Source organism: Cryptotermes secundus, unplaced genomic scaffold (assembly GCF_002891405.2).
Source record: "Cryptotermes secundus unplaced genomic scaffold, Csec_1.0 scaffold181, whole genome shotgun sequence".
NCBI classification, from domain to species: domain Eukaryota; kingdom Metazoa; phylum Arthropoda; class Insecta; order Blattodea; family Kalotermitidae; genus Cryptotermes; species Cryptotermes secundus.
Genome location: NW_019723906.1, coordinates 528,127 through 548,895, shown reverse-complemented (window position 1 = coordinate 548,895; position 20,769 = coordinate 528,127). Strand labels below are relative to the sequence as shown.

Here is a 20,769-nt window from a genome sequence, read left to right as displayed (position 1 = left end):
TTAGTGACAATAAAATCAACATATCTGAAGTTTTGAGAAAAAACTATGGGTAAGTCCTTTAGAATTTCATTTGTAAAAATTGCCCTTTTGTGTATATGTAGAAAATTTTATTGTTTTTCAGGCTGTTTTTAGTTTGTATTTCTATATTGCATAGAATGGAAAATATGTATTTTTTCTGAAAGTCTGCAACTTTAAAGACTTAGAGCCATTTAAATTTTGGCCACAGCAGGCTCTCGACAATTTAAAAGTCTGTACTTTAAAGGTTAAGTACAAGTTCTTAAAATGGTAAGCCCCAGATGGTATTTTAAAATAACTGATGCATGAACCAGATGTTCAAGGAATAGTTTATACCATTAATTATCTAAACCAAATGTTTTATATTATGAGATGGGATATGTCACAGTCAGTCATCAGACTTCAGTGAAGCAAAAACGAGAGTAGAGCGGAATCACAATTTAATGTTTGCTCATTACAGTTCAGTTTCTGTGGTCACACACCAAACAACTTCATTTCCTACAATTATGGTGTTGTCCATAGCCATCACATTCTGAAGAAGCCTTCAATGGGCATGTCAGTGTAAATACGTACTTCCAGAGTTGTCACACTATTCACAACCCATACAAAACAGACAAATGATAATTTTATTCTTATTCCACAGAAGTCTACCAATCAGATGAAGTGAGCAGACTATACAAACAAATTTCTCACATCCCATATTCACAAGTGTGATACTTAATCAACGATGCAGTATTCAAATACAAATTTATGGTAAATGTATTATCTTACCTTGATAGCAGTTGGGGCACTAGACAGTGTTACCAGAGTTCCAGCTGCTTCATAGCGCACAGCCTGACTGGTTGAATTCAACAGATTGTAGATACACCTGATGAAGCGTGATCGCTCTGATGGGTTAGCATGACAAACCTAACAACCCACATATGGAGTAATTTCAATTATACAGACCAATTAATATACTAAATACTGCTGAAGGAAAGTTTTAATATATATCAGCCATGACAGAATTCAAAATCTGCAACTGCTTAGCTACAACACACCACTTTATATAATTTTCAGAATGTAGTTAACAACAAACAGTTCTTGGAAAAATTCCAATTATAAAAACTGCCGCATGCTAGTGACTTTCAGCATACAAAGAAAGTTTCATACAAAATTTGTATGGGGAAAAATGTATAAAAATTCATCTTACATACTCTGCTAAAATATGTCATTAGTAAATGTTCTCAAAGAATAGAAGAAACAGTGAACATAGACTGTGAGGCTGGCATGCAGGCAGGCACACATCTTACGAAAGGATAGATTAGCACAAGAGTTTAAGAATACATCTGCATTTCTATCATGTTGGAAATACTGAAGAGAAATTAAAGAACAGGATGGGAGATACTTCAATGATACGACCATTTCCTATTAACTTCATCTCATATTACAAGAGTGTAATTACAACTCAGAAATTTTCTAATAACTTTTCATAATCAATTACCTGCTCACTGAAGTATGCTCTGTAGGACAACATAAACTCCACATACCTTATAAATCAGTTCCACGATGACAAGCTGTAAGATGTCTCCAAACGAAGTTACTTGGTCAAGACAAGATGCAAGGTATGCCAGTGCCCTTTCTTGATCTGCATGAAGTAACATAAGGAAGGCATTACGTTTGCAGGACATGTCCTGCTCACCCTCCAGGAAACTTGCAATTAATTCTGGGGCATCAGGAATGAGAAACTCAAAATTTCTGAAAAGTGAAACACACACACACAAAAAATAGTTTTAATAACTGTCATCTAACTGACTAAAGTACTAAAATTAACCCCATGAAGCAGAATTGTTCCTGAGAAAGTAACAATTACCGAGTGCTTACCTTTAACGGAACCTGAAAATTCATTCCCACATTCACAAGAACACACTACCAAACCCTATAGTAAGCCAGATGGCTCTAGTGCACACCCTCCTACCTCTTTTCTGCTGCCACTCGGTGTACCAAAAATCCCATTCCATACCATCCTGGAACTGAACTGAGGCCTTCGCGATAAGTAATGATCAAAACTATGGGTTCATCAGAGTAGTATCACACAACAAAATTATAAGAACTTCAATATCTGGAAATGTTACTGTTTCCTTAAACTATCATATGATAAAAAGACGATCAAACAGTATCCACAGTAAGGAACGCATGATGACACATTATAACAGTACCTGTAAATTGTAAAGATGGCAAGAACAGCATTTCTCCTGACATAAGAATGTCTGTGTTCCAAGCAGGCCCTAATTGCAGGCATCAATGGTTCCAAAAGTTCTGGTTCCTTAAGTTTGCAGAGGAAGCGCAATGTTGAACCTCGCAAGAACTCATTGGGATGTTGCAAATCCTAATGTTAAAATGAAATAAAGTTAAGTATTTGCTGAAGCATAGCATTTCCTTAACTAGTGTCCTTTACAAGTCACTGGTTGTACTTGAAAATGTGGGCTCAATGATGTATACACTAGTAGTCCAGCTATTTGCAGCTATGGACTACACTATGAAACTTTATCGAGGGACATACTCACATCTATATTGACTGAGGAATCACACAACTGAATCTGTAGGCAAAAATTTCCATACACCATGTACAGTGGTCGGAGAAAATAATGGAGACACTACAGATACTGTACACATTTCTTCATTAATGTGGTGCTCGACAACCTTCTGCCTTCAATACGACTGCAGTCCTTCTTGGAATGGACTCACACAAGTTTTGAAGAGACTCTAGTGGAATTTTGTGCCATTCTTCTTGAAGAAAATCTTCAAGTTGCTTTAGAGATGTTGGAGGTAAGAATCTGTTCCTCACTATAGTCTCCAAATCTTACCAGAGTGGTTAAATGATGTTCAAATCTGGTGACGGTGGTGGCTGGGGAAGATGAAGTTCACCTTCATCCTCTTCAAACCATAACTGAACAGTTCCAGCTGTGTGAATGGGGACACTGTCATCTTGGAAAACTGAATCATTGTTTAGAAATAAGATCTGGATCATTGGATGCACCTGATTACCCAACTTGTCCACGTACTCCTTTGCAGCATATAGCAATGAAGGGACCAACAGAATACCATGACACTGCTACCCAAACCATGACAGAATCTCCCCCATGCTTCATTGTTGGAACCAAATATTCCAGATTGTAGGCTTCCCTGGGTGTTTTTCAAAGGTAAACTTTTCTTGATGTAGGGAATAGCATGAAGGGTGGCTCATTTGACCATATCATATGCACGTTTCCAGTTGCTTGATGTCCAGGTTTTATGGTCATGACACCATCATTTACACATCTGAGCATTTCTTTGGTAATCAGAGGTTTAGCAAGTGCAGCCCTACTGTGTGTTGTCTTCCCATGATTCGTGCATGCCAACATAACCTAAGAAACTGTTGCTCTCAATGCACCTAATAATGTGGCAGTTTTGGTCATAGATGCTCCAGCTAAACACGCACCAATAATCTGTCCCTTTTAACATTCCACAGTTTTCCTATTTTCCGATTCTTTCGCATGAACTTTCATTCAACACAACCACTAATGCACTGATATGGGCACTAGTGAGTGTAAACAAACAGATGAGGAACATTCAGCATTGCCAATTGAAGTTCTTTAACACAAATTCCATTCCTTAATTTCTTAGTGTTTCCATTATTCTGTCTGCCCCTTGTACATGAAAAACAATGTCCACACAGAGCATCATTCTTTGATGCTGCAGAGACATAATGCTGAAATTCAACACCAAATTCATACTGCTGATTGACCAACATGATTTACCAAAAAACTTTTGCATTAATTCTTTCTTCCACATGACCAAAAGCAACATACCTTCCTGTATGAATCACAGACAAGTATCATCTCTTGCATAAGTTTGCCATCTGGAGTTGTTTTTGGAACAATTTCCCAGAATATCAATAATAATTTCTTGATCATGTGGTCTTGAAGTGGTAGTACAAAGCGGATTATTGTCATCAGCAAGCCTGGTAATCGTTCTCCACTGACAATCATATGGATTGTTTTCTTCAATGCCTCAATTTTTGTTTTAATATCACCTTTCTCTGAAATAATAAAGTAATTATAAAACTACAAAGAAACATTAAATGAAACTAGTAAAACAGAGACAGCATTTTTAAAGGTATTCCATGGAGTGAAGCACATAAATTTTAACTGCACCGCAATTTTAACAGCAATACGGTCACTCAAATCAGTACATACAAAACACACAAAGCCCATCATTTCAGTACAAAGTCCAAATACTGCAGGGTTCTTAAAAATTTGTTTCATAAATGAAGCTGATATCTGATGACTGTTCCAGGTGGGTCCACTCGACACGGCAGCCACTGACTGGCCTATTGTACCTGCCCCGGGTGATTATGATGGAGAATTGGGTGGAATGAAGATTGGCAGGGGAAACCAAAGTACTCGGAGAAAACCTGCCCCAGCACCACTTCGTCCACCACAAATCCCACTTGACCAGACCCGGGACTGAACCCAGGCCGCCGCAGTGGAGGCCAGCGACTAACAGCTTGAGCTATGGTGCGGCCTACATTACTGTTACATTATATTTTTCAGCATTTAACCATCTTAATTTGCCTTATCCTTTTAACTCTATTATTTTTTCATATGACCACTTAACAATATTTCACATAACTTACTGTTCTTTATGTTTGATTTATCTGATAAGGGTAAACAAGTTACAGTACCATATGTGAACAGTTTTTGAAATCCCTATACAAGTGATATGATTACAACAAAAGTTAGGCACATAACAAAACAAGGACATTATAACATACCAAGATCCATCTTCAGCTGCATCTCATTGGGTGGGTCAGAATCTGACGGTAAATTTATCAGTGTATAACATGGTTGCTCAACTGTAACCATGTTGACTTAATATCAAATACCTGCAAATAAAAAAATTGCAATATACAAAGCAAAAATCTGGATCATCATCATCATTTATTCACATTCCGTAGATCCTAACTCAGTTACAAAATCCATGGATACGAAAATGCATTATTAATCAAACCATTATTTTTAAATTTTATTTACTCATCCTGTGGAACAACAAATTGAAATTAACGGTACAAAGGTATTAGTAGATCACTTAAATTATCAGAATTAAAAGGAGCATATCGTTAGAATTTAATACATCGATCACCAGACAACTTAAGGGCGTGACAAGGGCTTTACTGGTAGCTGTGACATATGAGAACTTGTAAGGTGGGCGGCCTAACCTTATCTAACACAAGCTACGACTACTGATTATTTTATACATTTTTCCAAAACTTCTCTGATTACTGTTCTTTCTTAATATGTATACTGCAAGACCTGTATCCTGTTTTACATAGTTTAATCACACTGCAACAAATATTAAATACAGATAACTGACAAACATGACAATCCAGGAAATGACACATTTCACATATTTGTACTTCTCTGTAAAATTAACAATATAAATAAATATGCCGTTAAATGATTGTTGAAATTGCGAATATGCAAAAACCTACATAAACCAACAGTTACCTACAATATAATAAACAACACACACGTTTCTTGACGTGTCAAAGAAAATGGTTCCTTACGTGAAACACTAGCGCCGTATATGGCTCTTTCATTACTATTCATTACGTTTCGGTGACTGTCGTAACCAATTTCAGAATGCATGAAGTCATGCACGGTCATGCATAACGATGCATAACCAATTACAGGAATACAGTATCTTTGTATTGTTATGTGTTACTATGGTTATAAGTTTGTATGTATATAAGGCGTACTTCTGTGTCAAATTTCTGAGTCTTAATAAAGCAGGAGTAGAGTGAAAACTGATTCTTACTTATCATTCGATCTACAGGAAACTGAAAATAACAATTATAATAAGATAAATTCAAATTAAGTTTCGATTTCAATAACACAAATACACACTATAGATTCTGAGCCCTTCTTGAGAAGCCGGCAATTGTGCAGCTACTCAAGAACTTCCCAGCATTTTATGGAATCCATAGGCTCAATACCGCGTTCACAATAGCTCGCCACTTACCCATATCCTGAGCCAGATCAATCCAATCAATACCATCCTATCTCCAAGATCCATTTTAATATTGCCAACACCTATAGAAAAGAAATATAAATTTCACCTACCTTCATCAAATTTATCAATATATGAAAAAGGTACCCACTTTACTGGCTTAAATATATCAGAAACTTGAGTAATGAAAATAAAGAGTTTATATTAGCACTGAAGAATTTTCTACATGCTCATTCCTTCTACTCTATAGATGAATACTTCAACATAAATAGAGAATGACATAAAATTAATGTTATATAAAATTGTACGCTACAGTTGTCTGTACTAATATATTTTACTTACTTACTTATGATTGATTGATTGATTGATTTCGTCACTGTAGATCATTGTACATGATATAGGACAAGTCAAGTTAATTCTGAATATTAACAATTTAATATATGAGTAAGACTAAAATTACAATAGTTACAATTGTTACAGTTGATTACAATTTAGAATTAGTTAGATATTCTTATTTGTGGAGAATTTGATGGAATGAAGATTGGCAGGGGATTTGTTTGATTTGATTGACAGAGTTGTTTTGTATTCAAAGGATTAATAGAATGTAAATCAAATCATTTCAATTCTATTCAATAATAAGTCTATGGAATAAAAAATGTGGAACATTTAAGGGCCTGATCTATGGTACTGGTATCTACTGACAATTGAGATTTGAGTCTTCTAGACTTTCTAGACAGTGATGCTGTATAGTTTGATGGGTCTGTATTATCGATTAGGAGGAACGTACAGCCTCCATCTGTAGCGTTAATCCCAAATATGGAGGTATATAATTCTATCTGGTTGGAGGTTTTGCAGTACTAGCATACCAACATCATGCATCCTTGAGAAGCTAGTAGTCACTTAGCCAGTCTTGCCTGTCAATTATAGAATCTGACAGCTCATTATTAAGTTTACAAGAGTATGCCTGTGGACCGTGTACTGAGCTAATCCAGTCAAACCCTCAGAAAGTGTCCTCCAAGATCCACAGAATACTTCCCCAGGGGATACTGCCAGACAAAGAAACCAATGTCTAAACTGGGCTAAACCTCAATCTAGTGCCATGGTCTAGAATGTGCAGAGCTTCACCTTCATGCCTCTAATTCAATTCCATTGTGTAATATTCAGACACAAAAGAAAATTTTCCCTGACCTCATCTGAGAACCTGCCATAAGTCCTTTGGCTAGTCCAGTGGTAAAGGCATGTTACTTGCTTTACTTTACACTCAGCAGGTTGAAAGCTTATACACTTCCTGATTTCCCTACATTAACACCCCCATAAACCTCTGAAAAGCCATCCTGAAGTATGCTTAAGTGTTATGTTCCAGTCAGCTATAGTCCGAAATCCCCACTGCTGTATTAAAATTCAGTCACATTTTTCCTTCTGTCAAAATTTCACATTAGAGTTACACATTGGAATAAGTTCATGTGCAATACCCATGTGAAAAGTAAAGAAAATATTCTGGCATAAATTTCAGGATGCTATCAGTTCCAAATAAAAAAATACTCATGCAGACTAAATAAGTGTAGTCCAACAGGGTCATTACAGGACACACATACACACAAAAAGAACCAGATCAAAATGTTAAGTGGTCACTGTGGAGAAAGTGGATGAAATCAGTACTAGGCTTGAACAATATCCTTAGAAATCCCTCGGGACACTTTGAAGAGGAGACCAGAATTTGAAGTTTTGGGTTTCAAGATTACAGTTTGCTCTGTTTCCAAAGAGGACTGCATGAATATGAACATTTTATGGAGGTGCAAGAAATGTGTATGCAGTAACAAGGACCACTTCTGGCATCAGGTGTGATGTGGGTAGGTTTTCTATTTGTTTTCAATTGTGCTATGGGTCCAGTCATACATGGGACAAGTTGACAGGAGAGCATGCGTCTCTTCCAGTGGATTGGCTGAGCAATTTGCATATAAAGGGAGTCAAATTGTATAATAAGTAGCTGGAGGTTTCACGTGCATTACAGCCTTTTGACACATGGATGAGCTTAAATAACAGATATTCCAAGAACAAAATGGCCTTCTTCAATGTAAAGCAAATATACAGTGGGTGTCTAGAAGATTTCTGTCTTTGGAGATGTGATTCCATGTAATCTGGTAATTATTCCCAATGAATACTGTTGCCATCTTCTGGTATCTTGAAAATGAAGCAGAAGATTCCCCCAAAACATTGGCAATGATCTACCAGACGACATGGCATCATATCCCCAGAGAAACTAATCTTGTCACCACCATGAGAAACTTGAATCTCATGACTCATGACACGTGAGACAAGTGAGATTCTCACTGTTGTCTAAGATGTGTCATGTAGTGTAACAGGATCATATGCCTTTCCTCTGCTTGCTGCTTGTTTGGCTTTTTCTTCAACCCGGAAGATGGACAGTATGCTCTTCCAAGAGCTCCTCCCATACTACATGGTGTCACATCCCAAAAGCTAGCCCCTCTCATGACCTATGGCTTTTTCACTATTTCAGTCAGATTTATTTTGGCACTTTCTTTCATTGTTTTCCATTGTTTTCTAATATCTACTGCACAGACTTCCTTCACCTGCAAATATGCTGTCCTTGCACTGGTGCTGCAAACCTGTTTCACTGTTATTATATGAGAGTAACATTAATGTTTCTACCCACAGTATGAATGCTGGTGATTTTATACTGAATAAAAGTAAAACAATTGAAACAAATTTATTTCATTATTAGCAAATAATTCCACTCCATTATGTTACATCCCTTCTAATTACAATCTTGCATTATCAAGGTAAGAGTTGTTCTGTGATACCAAACCGTGGCCATGTTGTAATGCTTCACAAAGTAATACTGAGACATCATTTACCCTCAGTTCCTCAAAACTAATGTATAGGCATTTTAGCAATATATATCACTTTCACTGGACAAGCACAAATATGTATGTTAATAGCAAAATACACAGAAGTTATGGCACATGCGCATGAAATCATATGAAGTAAAACTCCCAATTAGATCTGTTTAAGAATCACTGGATTTGAACACTAAACTACAAACATCTTAAATATCAGAATCTGACAGTGAGACTATTGGCTTTAGATTACTGAAACCAAATTTTAAATGACAGAAAATATACTATGGGTTTCACTGTAGTAGAATAGCACAGTCAATCTCCATATGTTGTGTATGTACTACTTCTATTGTTTTTAAACAGCAATTGATGCCAACAGAAATTTGCAGCCTTGTAAATTTTCCTTACATTTCAGTGGCTAATCTCCTACCAAAATTAATGTAAATAAAATAATATAGCGTTGCAAAATATTATGTAAGTTAATCAATTTAAACATGAATCTGTCTTTAAAAACTTCAACTGTATAGGCATATGAAGAAAATTCACATCTTCTTCTGTCTGGTGACGTCATATTATAGGTTTCACATTCTCCTTAAGAAGTGAAATAGAAAACATACCACTGAACAAAAGAATGCACTGATGACATAAATTTCTAATTCTATTACATGTAGAGGATTGCAGGTCTTGAGACATACAAAATTTCCAACAAGCAAACGTGAAGATCATTATTCATCTGAGGGGCATAAATTGCCTCAGTCCTGAATGCCAAATGTATTTCTAGTTAGCAACAAGAGAACTATGGGGAAAATAAGTATTACATGATAGTATCTCTGTTCTTTAAATTAGCAGCTTCATCTCTGATTACTGAATAAGGTAGTTTTAGTACAGGATACCAACAGTAATTATGTGAAGTAAATTTAAAATCATTCTTATACACAAATATCAGTACTGATATATTTAGAATAATATAAATTCTATGCTATGGTTGGTTTAAATAATTTCACTTAAACTGAAATGAAAATAGTTTCAGGAAACACTGTATGGTATTATGCATTAAAACAAGATAGAGAATAATCTGTAACAGTGAGAGTACCTAGAATATACTCTAGAAAACATTCACATCAATATATATTATGTTAAATGTCTTCTACATATTATTTTTCTTGAATAATGACAATGAATATTATATCCTACAGTTAGCTGAGTTAAACATTCTCATCCCATGCAGAGCTTTGAGTCAATAAAGCTAAGCTACAAACTGTAATAATCTTAGCAAAGATTGTTACAAATACTCTGTGTACAACGTTCATATATAAAACATGGTACACTTAAACTGGAAAATGGAAAGCATGAGGTCCTCTGGGTTGTAACATAATGCAGTTCAGAGGGAGCCCAAAATTTCAAAGCTCAGTTGCTTGCTTCTGCTTGTTTCTTATTTCGCTTATTCTTCAACCCTGGAAACAACATATTACTTAGAAATGTTGGGATCTCTCCACACTACACGATGGTACAACCCAGAAGACTGTATATTCATAGTCACTCCTCTAAGAACCACAAATCCAAGATGGAAAATAGAAAATATAAATTCAGAAACAACTAAGTAACATGATTTAGAAATAAAAATTTAAAAAGTGGAGGTTAATAAAAAAATTAGCTCATGACTGACACTGTGACACATCACAGATAATTCCTCCATCAAGCTCTTCTTATTTTTCCTTGAATTAAATTAAGGTGCTAATGAATGATACAATAATATGGAGAAGCACTTATAAAGTTATTTTTCATCAGTTCATATTTAATAAAACTACCGTTATAGCAGAAGTGTTTGTTAAGTTATAATACACTGCATTAGTGATGATATTTACCTTGAAAAGTTTCTATGACAATATTACAGTAATAAACAAGCATTTTGACTTGATCTTTCCATTACTGCCTACTTATCTTACAACTGTCCATGTGTATGCAATATCTAATGTGAATGTGGTATTTGATATTATACACATGATTAACTGCTCCAAACTGTTTTAAATCTTAAATACACTTGATTTTAAGTATTAAAATCAATACTGCTATTTTAACAAGAATTGGATTGTACAAAGTGAGGCCAAGAGATTGCATATGCCATCAAACTACTAAAAGATCTTTAGTATTTACATATAATAACAGCACTGTACCAGTATCTGTATCGAGAATGTCTTGTCTTAGGAATATTCTGAAACATGATGCTTGAATAACAATTAAGAAATTACAGTCATATGCATCAATGAACTCTGGAAGAATATTAGTAAAATATATTAGAAAAAGATATTTCCATCAGATTACAAAATGTGGAAAAAATTTAACCTTCAACAAACTTCATCATAAGCATAATGAAATAAAGAATGAAGCTTTATGCATGGTCGCGGCTAGGATTCTTTAGTCAAGAACTCAAACTTTGCAGGAAATAACATAGCAACATGAGTGGATGGCAAGATGGTTACTCTGTCTCCATCGCGACTGCAGGTATAGGGTCCTGTGGGCCATCATCAGCTGGTGGAGGTTGTGGAGGTGTGGGATCCTGGCCTGTAGTGTCTGGCGGCCCACCACGTTTCTCCTCCCCTTCGATCATTCTCAGATACTGAGCAGTCCCTTCTTCATCAAATGCCTTGAATGGGGTGTTCCTCCCCACAATCCCTATGGATACATTCTGGGGGGACAAGAAATTAAAATGTTCAGGAACTGATACACTTCATTAAATTTAATTTCTTATGGCAGCAACTGGAATTGAATACAGGATCATTTAAATATGCTACCTAACACTTTGAAACTATTTCAGCTATTGTTAAGGCCACTATAACATAAATTAACCTATCTACTGCATCCTTCCCCACTTCAGGCAGCCTTCCCTGGGGAACTGCTGCAGAAAAAGTAATTATATAACTGTCATTCATATACCTCATCTCTAAATTATCATAACACTTTTACTGCTATCTAGATGTCATCTGCAGCCAGAACAATTTACTAAACCATAATATCATTCCTCAACCACAATATCACTGACATAAGAAGGTCCCAATCTTCACATTTTATATAAAAGTGCACTTGAAGAAGCCGAGGTGTGAAGCTCACCATTCACCTCCATTCATCTATTGCTAAGGTCAAGAATTGTGCAGCTATACCTTCTCTCCCACACATTTCTTCATGATGTGGTGCTTAATTAATTAAGCTCAGGGACAAGCATACCTTTACCTGACACTTGCAATCACTGTAGCCTGCAGCATGAAAGTTTATACATCTGCTAATGGATATAGATGGTCTAACTTCCAAAATTTTATTGCATATAAGATAAAGAGCCAAATGTGGAGCTTGATGTTACCTTTGTGTTGAGCTCAACTTCATTAGGCAATGTATCACGAAGTGCCCTGAGTCCATGCTTGATCAGCTCATCTGTGTCACAATCCACAAATTCTTCAAGATGCTTTTCAAGGTAAGTACGAGCACTCTGGGAACGAGAACCCACCGCCATGGCTTTGCAATCAAAATAATTGGCTGATGGGCATGTTTGGTACACATGTGGACCCTGGTCCTAAAGGAGAATGATCAATAAACAGCAACACTTAGAACTGACTGGTGTATATAACTTAGTGTTATGAGTTGTAAAAGTTTGTAATTTAATAATTAGATGGATTGAATGCTATTACTTTTAAAATACATGAATTATTCAAATTTATTACCATGTTCCAACCAAATGAGATGACTCCCAACACTGCAAAGAAAGCTAACCCATCTAAGGCTGATTTACCTGTAACTACAGTGGCACTCGGTTTGAATATGAATGTTTTAGGTGAAAAATAAATATCACAACTGGTGAAGTGAGATACTAAAGCTCACAGAAGAAGTACTGATTGGCTACAAAAACAAAATTTAATTTGATGTACATCAGCCCCTAATTGGAATTATAAAGCAGAACACAATTAACTGAATGCCTCTTTGAGCTCAGGCACCTTCCCAGGAAGATTAAAATTAGCTAAAGTGATACCTCTGCATAAAAAGGGGAATATCATGATATTAAAAACTATAGACTGATATCCATTTTATCGGCATTTTCCAAAATATTAGAAAAACTGATGTATAATAGGCTAATGCAGTTTTTAATTCAAAATAATATATTATCAGAGGCCCAAAATGGCTTCAGAAAGAATAAATCAACTGACACAGCAAGTCAGTCTTTTATTGAAAGTATACAGGAGGCCTTAGATAATGGCCTATATGCCATAGGATTATTTTTTGATTTATCAAAGGCATATGATGTAACAGACTATGATATACTTTCAGAGAAACAAGACTCATATGGCATAAGAGGGGTGCCAAATATGTGGTTCAGGTCTTACCTGTCAAACAGAATCCAATATGTAGAAATAAAAAACACTGATGGCAGTGTCAAAACCAGTTATAATTCATCATGTAGGAAAGTGAAATATGGTGTACCACAGGGATCAGTGTTGAGGCCGCTTTTATTTTTACTGTACATTAATGATCTTACAGAAAATGTTCAAGGAGCAAAGCTGGTTTTATACACAGATGATACCAATTTGTTAATTACTGGAAAAGATGAACTTGACCTTCAATATAAAATAATGAATGTTATGAAAGAATTAGAAATATGGTTTCAAAAAAATAACCTTGTAATAAATACTAAAAAGAATCTGCCATGTCATTTCATTCAAACCAGCGGGAGAGATCCGTTAAGACCACAAATAGTTTTTAATAATACAGAAATAGTATATCAGTCAGAATTGAGATTTCTTGGAATTCACATGACAGAAACCTTAAAATGGTGCGCTCATGCTCAATTTCTAAAAGCAAAGCTATGCAAAGTAATTTATATGGTGAAAATATTAAAAGAAATAATAAGTCCATATATGATAAAAATAATTTATTTTTCGAATTTTGAGTCATGTATGAGAAATTGTATCTTATTGCGGGGTGGGGATGGGGAAAGTAAAAGCATTTTTAAATTGCAAAAGTGGGTTCTTCGAGTAATTAGTGGTATTGGTAGTCGCATGTCATGTAGACAGATTTTTAAAGATTAAAATGTTTAAACATTGCCTTCTCTGTATATATTGGAGGTGACATGCTTTATCAAAAAATTCAAGGCTTTTATGGCAATAAGTTCAGACATTCATAATTATAACACACAAAGAAAATTAAATTTTCATGTACAGCACTGTAATACAGCTCTTTTTAAGAGGAGTGTGATAAATATGGGAATTAGTTTGTATAATAAGGTCCCAATCAAATAAAACAAAGGGAAAATTTTAACTCATTTAAAAAGGAATTAAAATCTTTTTTGCTGAAACATTCCTTTTATTCTGTAGATGAATTTATGTCTTTTGATTCATCAAGTGTAAATGTAATATGTAGCTGATTAATTTGTTGTATTTCTGTAAAGAAAATGAAATTAATCGTAACTAGATCTAGATAATATTATTCAGATGACACCCCCCTATATTAGGGTGGTACAGTGTATACTGTAAAGATACGCACGAGAATTACATGTAAAACTGAAAATTTCCCTATCCAAATGGTTGTAATACCTGTATGTATGGATTGTTGAATGCTAATAAAATGAAATGAAACGAAATGGTTCTACTAAATACCTAAGGCATTTCCTCTGTAAGTGGCCATATGCCCAATAGCAAAATAATGTGACATCAGATAACATGACATGTTTTAATGTATATCTGTTTTGAAACTGGCGAATAGTTGCCATCACTACAAACCCAGAAGCATAAATACGGGCCATTACAATAGATAACCAATAGAAAAAGGAATTTTTCATCAGCAAATAACAAAAAACCATAATCATCTATGAATGTCCTGATTTTATCACCTCTGTAATGAGTTTTGGGTAGTAACTGAACACATTTTATGTACGTAAGAAAGAAATATTATACTAATATGAGAGTTTACTACATTTTGTCAAAACTTTACCAACTATAAATACAACTGTATATATATATATATAATTATGTCACAGTCAACACAACAAATACAGTTTTATTTTTGATCTTATACTGCTACATGTTTCGGCCACATAAGACCATCATCAGGCAGTTGTACACAGGAATACGCAGTCATTGGAAATACCGATACAGATCCTTATTGGTGCAACGCATCGTGTTATATACTGACATAAAACTCTTGCCTGAAGTTTATGTTATAATAAGTAGCAAATACATAAAATAAAATGAAAGACAAATAGAAGGGTCTATTGTATATCAAATTATAATATGTTGAAATGCTATAAAAATATTAAAGGTATATTAAAAAGTATTGTCACATGTTGGGCGTTTGTAACGCGATAAATAACTTCACACCGTTCTGGATCTTAGCAAATTTATTGAACACTCGCTCTTACTCTTACACAATTTACAGTGTCCCAATTACTGGCATCTGCGGTAGTCATTTCCTGGGTTCGACTGTCTTGAATCCATTTACTCGATACAACTTAACAACAACTCACTGCTGCTGGACTTCACGTCATCTCTTCGAAGGCTGGAAACCGACGGCTAATGCTCAACTAACTCCGGCGAATGCTAGACTGCAACTGTACTCGGCGACTGCTAGACTTCCACATTCCTTAGGCATTCCAGTTTCTCTTATAAACCCTCAGTCGGACAGCGGAAAACGCACCTCGCTTCCCTGTTGCGTAATCGCCGTGTTTACCGATTGCCTAGCAATAGTCGCTGCACAGACTCGCCTGTTGCGTGATGTCACACCCTAGCAGGAGGGGTGTTTACCAAGCGTTGCGTACTGATGGAAGGAGTGGGGGTATGTGATGTCACTCATGGAAATGCAGAGTTCACGTTGCGCCATCCCATGTTGCAGTATATTAAAAATGTTAAAAAATGTGAAAGGTTTCCAATCATAAGTTGAGAACTGTATGCCAACTTAAATATTTTAGGTTTCACTGCTACAGTGTAGAAATTGGGCATGTATGTTGTTGTAAGGTCTTATTGTAGAAGCTTTCTACGTAGTAAGCCCAGTTGTGAAGTCCAACAACAAGTTTCTATAATGTACGGGTTGTAGTGTGTGGATATTAGCATGCTTTCCACATGACATGTATCTTTATATCTGTAATCATGAACTGTATTTGTTGTGTTGATGGTAACATACCTCTTATGTATATATATATATATATATATATATATATATATCTGTAGAACACAACAGGATAAAACCAATGAAGATACAACTGTGAATGCTGAAATATCCTGAGGTGATAGCAGTAATAAGATTTTACTGATTAATATAAAACACAGTGAACATGCTTTATTTAGTTTTCTGAAGTGTAACGGCTTTCAGCTACATAGTCAAAAATTGTGAAAATATACAATAATAAAAAGATTCAGAACAGGAAGTGGAAGCCAAGGTATTATGATGATAAATAGGTCACATAATAAAAACGGTAATTTTTAAAAGCTTACATCATAACCAGCTACCAAGAGTCCAACACCATATGGTCGACGGTCATAACGCTGGGTACATGCTTGCATCTTGTTTCCAAGCATTGTTATCAACCGACTAACAGGTAATAAGGCATCATGGGCATATTTATGATTCAGACACTCGGTTCTCATGTAGCGACTGAAAATATAAAATTATATCATGATTAGCGTAATAATGGAAAAAGCACTTCTGTTCACTGTCCTCTTCTGAATTTGGGTTTATTTACTGTTACTGACCAACAAATGATGCAAACCATCCTAACCTACCTAATCCCCCACAAAATTTGAGTTATTTAAGTATAGCAGCCCTAATAAAACCATACCAACATAATACTAAGAGTCACTATATTTTGAAAATTCACTGCCTCATAATTACTGGTTGGGAATAACATGACATGAGCACAGAGTGCTGCCAGGCAAAGTAAAACAGAATTTAAACAGGTGTAAGAATCAGGCATGTGGTCTCATAGCCAAGCAGAATCAGTATTGGACAACCAACAGTGAGGATCACACAATATACATGAAGAAGTAAACACATACAAACTGCAAAGATGACAGAATGATATCACATAACCCACAGATATCTGTTAAGAATTTATGCTAAGCCTTAAACAAAACTGCCTACTAGCATATTGCTGAATGCAACAGGCAGCTATTTACCATACTTCTGTACTGGTCCAACAGACACAATTGGTAGCAATATCCCTGAAAATATGATTTACTGTCTAAAGCAAGTTATATAAATAAGGATACTACTATGCCTAAGAAATCATAAAAATCTACAATTTAATCCAGATTATGTGATACTTCTTGTTATCCATAACCTAGTATGCAAGACAAATTGCTAAAGTGGAATTCTTGCAAGTCAGTATGGAAGGACAACATTAAAATGAATCTGGAGAACACAGACTGAGATGACATAAAATGGAACAAAATTATTCAAAATAAGGCCCAGTAAAAGGATTTTCTGGTGAAGGTAGAATCTATGTGTTCCTCAACAGGGAATTCATGGTCATATATTAAGTGCAGTTGAAACAGCTTTGTTAAAAGGCAGAAAAGTCAGTCAGTTAATAGGAAATTACACAGCAAGAGAACCATCTTGGACAATGCAGTATCAAGGGGTTAGTTTATAAAAGGTAAAGTTGTTCCTGTGCTTAACTAATTAAGGACTATGCCATGAAGGCATATGGGGGAGTGGGTGTATAGATTCAAATTTTCTTGACCTCAGCATTAGTTGGGGGTGAGTGGTCAGCTTCATGCTTCTGCCACTTTACCACCAAGGAAAGAGTCCCCCCATACCCTTCAGACAGGAGGGTGGGTGACCCCCAGAGCGAGTCTGGACGACATGGAAAAGAGAAAATTCTTGATCCTACCAGGACTCAAACTCTGACCCCTTGGTTTTCCAACCCATAGCCAGTCACTATACCAGCTGCGCTACCCCAGCTCCCAAACTGTATCCATCCAGGGGAAATAATTTTTGTATAAGTTAGTTTATACTTTTTAAAATATGTAAAAGCATACATTTAAATGATTATGAAGACTGAACACTCTGCCATTGTAATACAAGGATAAATATGTATCATTTTATGATGAACTTCTTTCAAGCACTCAGCTGTGTTAAGATAAAATGGCTAACTGCCCAATATGACTTCAATGCAGTTATTCATCACAAAAGATTCTAATCCTACCAGTCATTTCACACGAACATTAATTCAAGCAGACCAGTTCCATGACTTTTAGAAGGAGCTATTTCACTCAACACATTTTATTACACTGGAACACTTTAATGCTGAACCACCATTGAGATGGTTACTGGTTAGAGGAAGCATATTATTACTTATACTGTTCAAGACAAATTAGCATCCACAACTTCCCTCCAGTTTCAAGTGATGGTTTCAGTGACACAGTGCATTAAGTTGCACTACGAAATGGATACAGTATAAATAACAGTGTTATTGCCACAACTAAACATGTCCTAATGCTAGCTTGCATGCCACCCAAAACTGTGGGATTGAGCTCCTAGCACACAAAACCCACTACCTAAATTCAAAGGATAAGCAGTTTGAGTTGGCACTCCTTCATATATCAAGGTACTTGCTTTAAATCTTGGACAGCAGACTGGCTATTCTGACTGGGATATTTCATGAATTTCCTCAGTTCCTCCACGCAAATGGCAAGACAGTATCTTAGATTACACCACAACTGATTACCTCTACTGCCCTTCCAATTTATTATTTGTTGATAATCATTCATTCCATGAATGAATATTATCGACATACTTGGTCATAAGTGTGTAAATTTGCAATGTATTTAATTCAGTTAATATAGGTAATTTAAATAAACTTGTATTAATTCAAGTTTTATAGTAAGTTATTTTTAAATTATCTTATTAAATTTTTACTTTATATTATTATTTATGTTAATCAATTAATGTAAGTAATTTAATTATGTGACTCATATAATTTGTATATGTATCTATTTTCAAAGGTACCATTTCCACATCCTAGGTTTGTTACCTGTATGGATATATGGAAAATAAAGGTAATAAATGAATGAATGAATGAATGAATACCGTATGCTGTGATCTGAGCTACTGAAAGCTTCTTTAAACAGACCATAACTGAATAACCAAATGAATTAAGAATATATTTGGGGGCTGTTTTCAGGAAGATAAATTAGAAAAGAACATTGGTACATGAAAACGCACACTCTCCTTAAATTTCTTATCTGTGGAGAACATTATAAGACAACTAAAATAATTAAAATAACCTAGATGGTCTTCTCAGTTATGTCACTGATAAGTACAGTAGGTGGTTATCAACAGTTTTAAAGGAACCTGCTACTATATTCAGCAGGTGGAGGCAGCAGGTTCCTCCAAAGTGTTCAGAACCACCTACCAGACAGCACAGGGTCATAACCCAAATCTTCAACACCATGGAAACCTCAAATCTCACATTAAACCAATTTCAATATAGATGGCCTTCAATGAAGTTTATCCATATAAATATAAATCTTCTTCTATACCTGTTGCTCCCACTTAGAGCATAGGGTATCCGTGAAATGCTTCGATTCACTTTGGTTTCTTATCTAACACAGTCGGTAGGACTCCTTGGATGGGGGATCAGCCTGTCACAAGGCCACTACCTAACACAAACACAGAATAAACGCAAATAGACAGCCATGCCTTGAGTAGGATTCAAACCCACGATCCCAGTGTTCGACATTTCATGCCTTAAACTGTGCAGCCATTGTGATATATAAAGAAACCTCCCCAGCACAATTCAAACTTTAAGATAATAACAACAATCTTGTACCTAAGTATTCTTGCATCTGCAGTAAGACCAGCAATGGTAATGCCAATGTGGGTGTCAATGGGGATAATTTTCTTCTGATGGGCTGACAATTCTGAAGAGGCACGTTTCAGTGCTATCAGTACTGCATGGGTTTTGTTCTTTAGTCCGACGGTTGCAGAACCCAATTTCACAGCCTCCATTGCATACTCCACTTGATGAAGCCGCCCTTGTGGGCTCCATACAGTCACATCGCTGTCGTACTGATTACGGAACTATAAATCAAACATGAGATAAATGTTGAGAAATTTATGACATACATTAGTGTGATACAAAGAAATGGGCATATTATATATGATACACTGAAGATATTATTATAACTTAACGAATGTACAGTCAAATCGCCTTAGTCATGTCAAAAATATAGGTTATGTTGAACAACCAACCAATACAGAAGTGACTTATATACATATTAACCTAACACGTTTATATTATAAGAATCAATTCTATTGATAATTAGAAGAATAACATCAAAACTAAACACCTTGCTCAATAATTCGTTACAAACCGTCATATAATCACGCTTACTCACCATTTCTAACGGACTCTAACACTGCTGATGCTGCTGATCACTGCCTTCTATTATTCAACCGCACACAAATTACCAACCAAACACAACCAGCTTTCTTGTGTCCTCAGATAACACACGGAGACTATATTGCTACGTTAGCTACGTTGCGTTTGGTTGGTTGTTCGTGTGCGGGTGAAACGGTTGAAACTCTTAGTTATGGACAGTCAAAGGGATCATAGGTAAACAACCTTAGGGACTTGTCGGTAAAATGCCGGGATAAGGAAGCCTGAGAACGCGGTGATTCCCGGTTATTCCTAGGCAAACGGATACGCAGGCCAGCGCTAGGCAATGGCGCGGCAATCAGGTTGCCTGGAAAAGGACATGCAAGCAACAATAAAAGAATGATGTTCTTCATGCGGTCCGCCCCGAAGTCATATAAAGGAGACCAACGGAGACATAGAAAAAACCGACAGACCGACCAAAGAAAAGTAGCGGCAAGAGTGCCTCAAGATTCC

General features: G+C 35.8%; 2 protein-coding genes across 3 annotated transcripts in view; both read right to left on the bottom strand.

The window, feature by feature from the left end:
* Nucleotides 1-5,618, bottom strand: part of LOC111861994 (coatomer subunit beta) — a 19,193-nt gene extending 13,575 nt beyond the window's left edge. Inside the window, exons 1-6 of one of the 2 annotated variants that reach the window (XM_023847010.2) lie at nt 5,544-5,618; nt 4,811-4,921; nt 3,846-4,075; nt 2,214-2,383; nt 1,545-1,752; nt 787-924 (exon numbers count right to left, since the gene is read on the bottom strand). In XM_023847010.2, the coding sequence (XP_023702778.1) occupies nt 787-924; nt 1,545-1,752; nt 2,214-2,383; nt 3,846-4,075; nt 4,811-4,901 (837 nt within the window). In that variant the 5' untranslated portion in view covers nt 4,902-4,921; nt 5,544-5,618. The remainder of the gene's footprint in view (nt 1-786; nt 925-1,544; nt 1,753-2,213; nt 2,384-3,845; nt 4,076-4,810; nt 4,922-5,543) is intronic. The other variant, XM_023847009.2, reaches the window with a different exon arrangement.
* Nucleotides 5,619-8,757: 3,139 nt separating this feature from the next.
* Nucleotides 8,758-20,385, bottom strand: LOC111861998 (proteasome subunit alpha type-1). The gene is made up of 5 exons (XM_023847016.2): nt 20,276-20,385; nt 19,708-19,958; nt 16,373-16,532; nt 12,259-12,468; nt 8,758-11,589 (listed from the first exon to the last, which is right to left on the bottom strand). The coding sequence occupies exons 1-5, from the start codon at nt 20,276-20,278 to the stop codon at nt 11,380-11,382; spliced, it is 834 nt and encodes a 277-aa protein (XP_023702784.1). The 5' UTR covers nt 20,279-20,385; the 3' UTR covers nt 8,758-11,379.
* Between the last annotated feature and the right edge of the window lie 384 nt (nt 20,386-20,769).